Genomic DNA, 2210 nt, shown 5'->3' with positions numbered 1-2210 from the left:
TTTTTTTTTTTCTTTTTATTTGTTTTGTTTTGTTTTTTGGGTTATGGTCCTATGGACAATTAAAAACTCCTAGTTCTTGGTTTGCCTTCTCTCCTCTGATATTCTTACAAATATCATGCAGAAACTGAAGACTCGCGTGGTGAAAAACAACTGCAATCCAGAGTGGAATGATGAATTGACACTCTCCATCACGGATCTTGAGACCCCAATCACTCTTGTAATTAAGCAATCTTCTATTTCTAATATAGTTTTTTAGTCATATGAGAAACTCAACTTATTACTCCTCAAACAATCAAGCAAAATCTACACTTCATTCCTGATTTTTACATTGTGATCAGAAGAGTTGACATATTTGCACTAATTTTATTTATAAGGGCCACTGATTAATTTTCTTGTTTTAATGCAGACGGTGTTTGACAGAGACACACTAACTTCAGATGACAAAATGGGTGATGCAGAGATTGACATCAAGCCCTATATAGAATGCCTTAAAATGGGGCTGGAAAACCGCCCAGATGGCAGTGTGGTCAAGCGGATTCAGCCGAGCCACGAGAATTGCCTCTCCGATGAGAGCAGTTGTGTTTGGACCAATGGAAAAATTGTTCAGGACATGTGTCTCAGGTTGCGAAACGTCGAGTGCGGCAAAATCGTCGTTCAAATCGAGTGGATCAATTTTCCAGGTTGTAAAGGCTTAATAGGAGATGAAGCTAAAAATGGTTCATTAGATGTTGAAGCTTCAAAGGGTCTGTTGGGAGTTGAAGGTAAAAGAGGTCTATTTGGAGTTGAAGCTGCAAATTAATTAGTATTTCTTCTCCTGTAATGTATGTATTTGGTTTCAAGTTTTTGTGTCTTATGCTTGAAATAGTGTGTTTGTTTCGAGCTTTGTGTCTTGTGCTTGAAATAATGTTGTATTTATCTACGTTACAAGCTTAGTGTCTTGGTTAAGATTGTCATAGTGGCATATCTTCTGTAAGTTTTGTTTCCGAAAAATTTGTGTTATCCTGTATAAAGTACTTGAAATGGATAATGTATTAGAAAACTATCTAAACGACCAGTGCAAATATATTTGGCTATAAGTATATACATTATTTCTAATGAAACAAGTGTAGTACTGATTTACTGTACATTAATATTTCATATAACAATTACACGTTATTATGTATTGAGTAAATCTATGTAACAGAAAATAGATGGCGTGCCCCTTTAGGTGGCAAGGCTTTTTTTGAGGCTCTATACCAACACTTCAGAATCGTTTCTTTCGTGTACTTAAACTCAAAAAATTTAAATTTTTTTGAGGTTTTATAATATTTTTCTCTCATAAAAAATTTAAATTTCATATTTTAAAATTAAAAATCATAATTTGAGTATACATTCTAAATAATCTCATGTTGTGACGGGAATGAGTTTCATTTGTGAACTCAAGTCACATTTGAAATACATCTGTAAGAGATGTGGTTTGGACGTCTGGTAGGCCTCAAGTAATCAAATTAAACATAAATACCAGTAAATAGTAGATTTTCAAAACTAGATTAAGTAAGAGTAAATATTTTATTTATAACTAGTAAAAAAATTTTACGTGATAAAAAATCTTTATTAAAGTGAAAAAAAATCTTATAACAGTCATAAAAAAGAAATTTACAGAGAAAAAATTCATTTTTTATTGAAACATTCTCCCCTAATTATATAGGCAAATTTACCCATTGACCTGAAGTTGCTTTTTGATCCCCTATTAGCACAACTGTTTCCGAATTTTATCTGCTTCAGCAGATTGCCCCTAATCTTTTAATTTTGACAATTTACTCCTCAACTTGCTAAAATTCAGCATATTTTATTAGCTCCATTAAAATACTACGGAAAATGCTTGTGTCCCTCATGTGAGTTTGATGGCTTGGTTTTGTTTGCACATAACAATGAGCAGATTGGGATGAATTGGTAAACTAACATGGTATCAGAGAGGGAGGTCCTAAGTTCAAACATTCGTAATTACATTCTTTATCTCCATTTAAAATTATCATCATATATTGGGTCTTTAATATATCTCGGGCTTAAATATTCACGTGTTGTGTTTTCTAATTAATTTATCCACACGATTACTCATTGTCCAGCCCACACGTGAGGAGGAGTGTGAGATTAAATATTCACGTATTGAGCTTTCTAATTAATTTATTTATACGATTGTCTATTATTCAGCCTACACAATATGAGAAAGA

General features: G+C 32.8%; 1 protein-coding gene across 1 annotated transcript; it reads left to right on the top strand.

Moving 5' to 3' along the window:
• Window positions 1–28: 28 nt before the first annotated feature.
• Window positions 29–1065, top strand: LOC21384047 (protein C2-DOMAIN ABA-RELATED 7). Its single transcript, XM_010106792.2, has 2 exons — window positions 29–217; window positions 407–1065. The coding sequence occupies exons 1-2, from the start codon at window positions 116–118 to the stop codon at window positions 797–799; spliced, it is 495 nt and encodes a 164-aa protein (XP_010105094.1). The 5' UTR covers window positions 29–115; the 3' UTR covers window positions 800–1065.
• The last annotated feature ends 1145 nt before the right edge of the window (window positions 1066–2210 follow it).

Source organism: Morus notabilis, unplaced genomic scaffold (genome assembly GCF_000414095.1).
Source record: "Morus notabilis unplaced genomic scaffold, ASM41409v2 Scaffold7982, whole genome shotgun sequence".
NCBI classification, from domain to species: domain Eukaryota; kingdom Viridiplantae; phylum Streptophyta; class Magnoliopsida; order Rosales; family Moraceae; genus Morus; species Morus notabilis.
Note: the sequence above shows the minus strand (reverse complement) of the source record. Positions and strands in the feature narration are given on the sequence as shown.

Excerpts from the sequence above, each read along its gene's own strand:
- LOC21384047 (XM_010106792.2), top strand. The coding sequence starts at position 116 with ATGCAGAAACTGAAGACTCGCGTGGTGAAAAACAACTGCAATCCAGAG. Across the intron at positions 218-406 it reads TTGAGACCCCAATCACTCTT|ACGGTGTTTGACAGAGACAC; the intron begins GTAATTAAGCAA and ends GTTTTAATGCAG.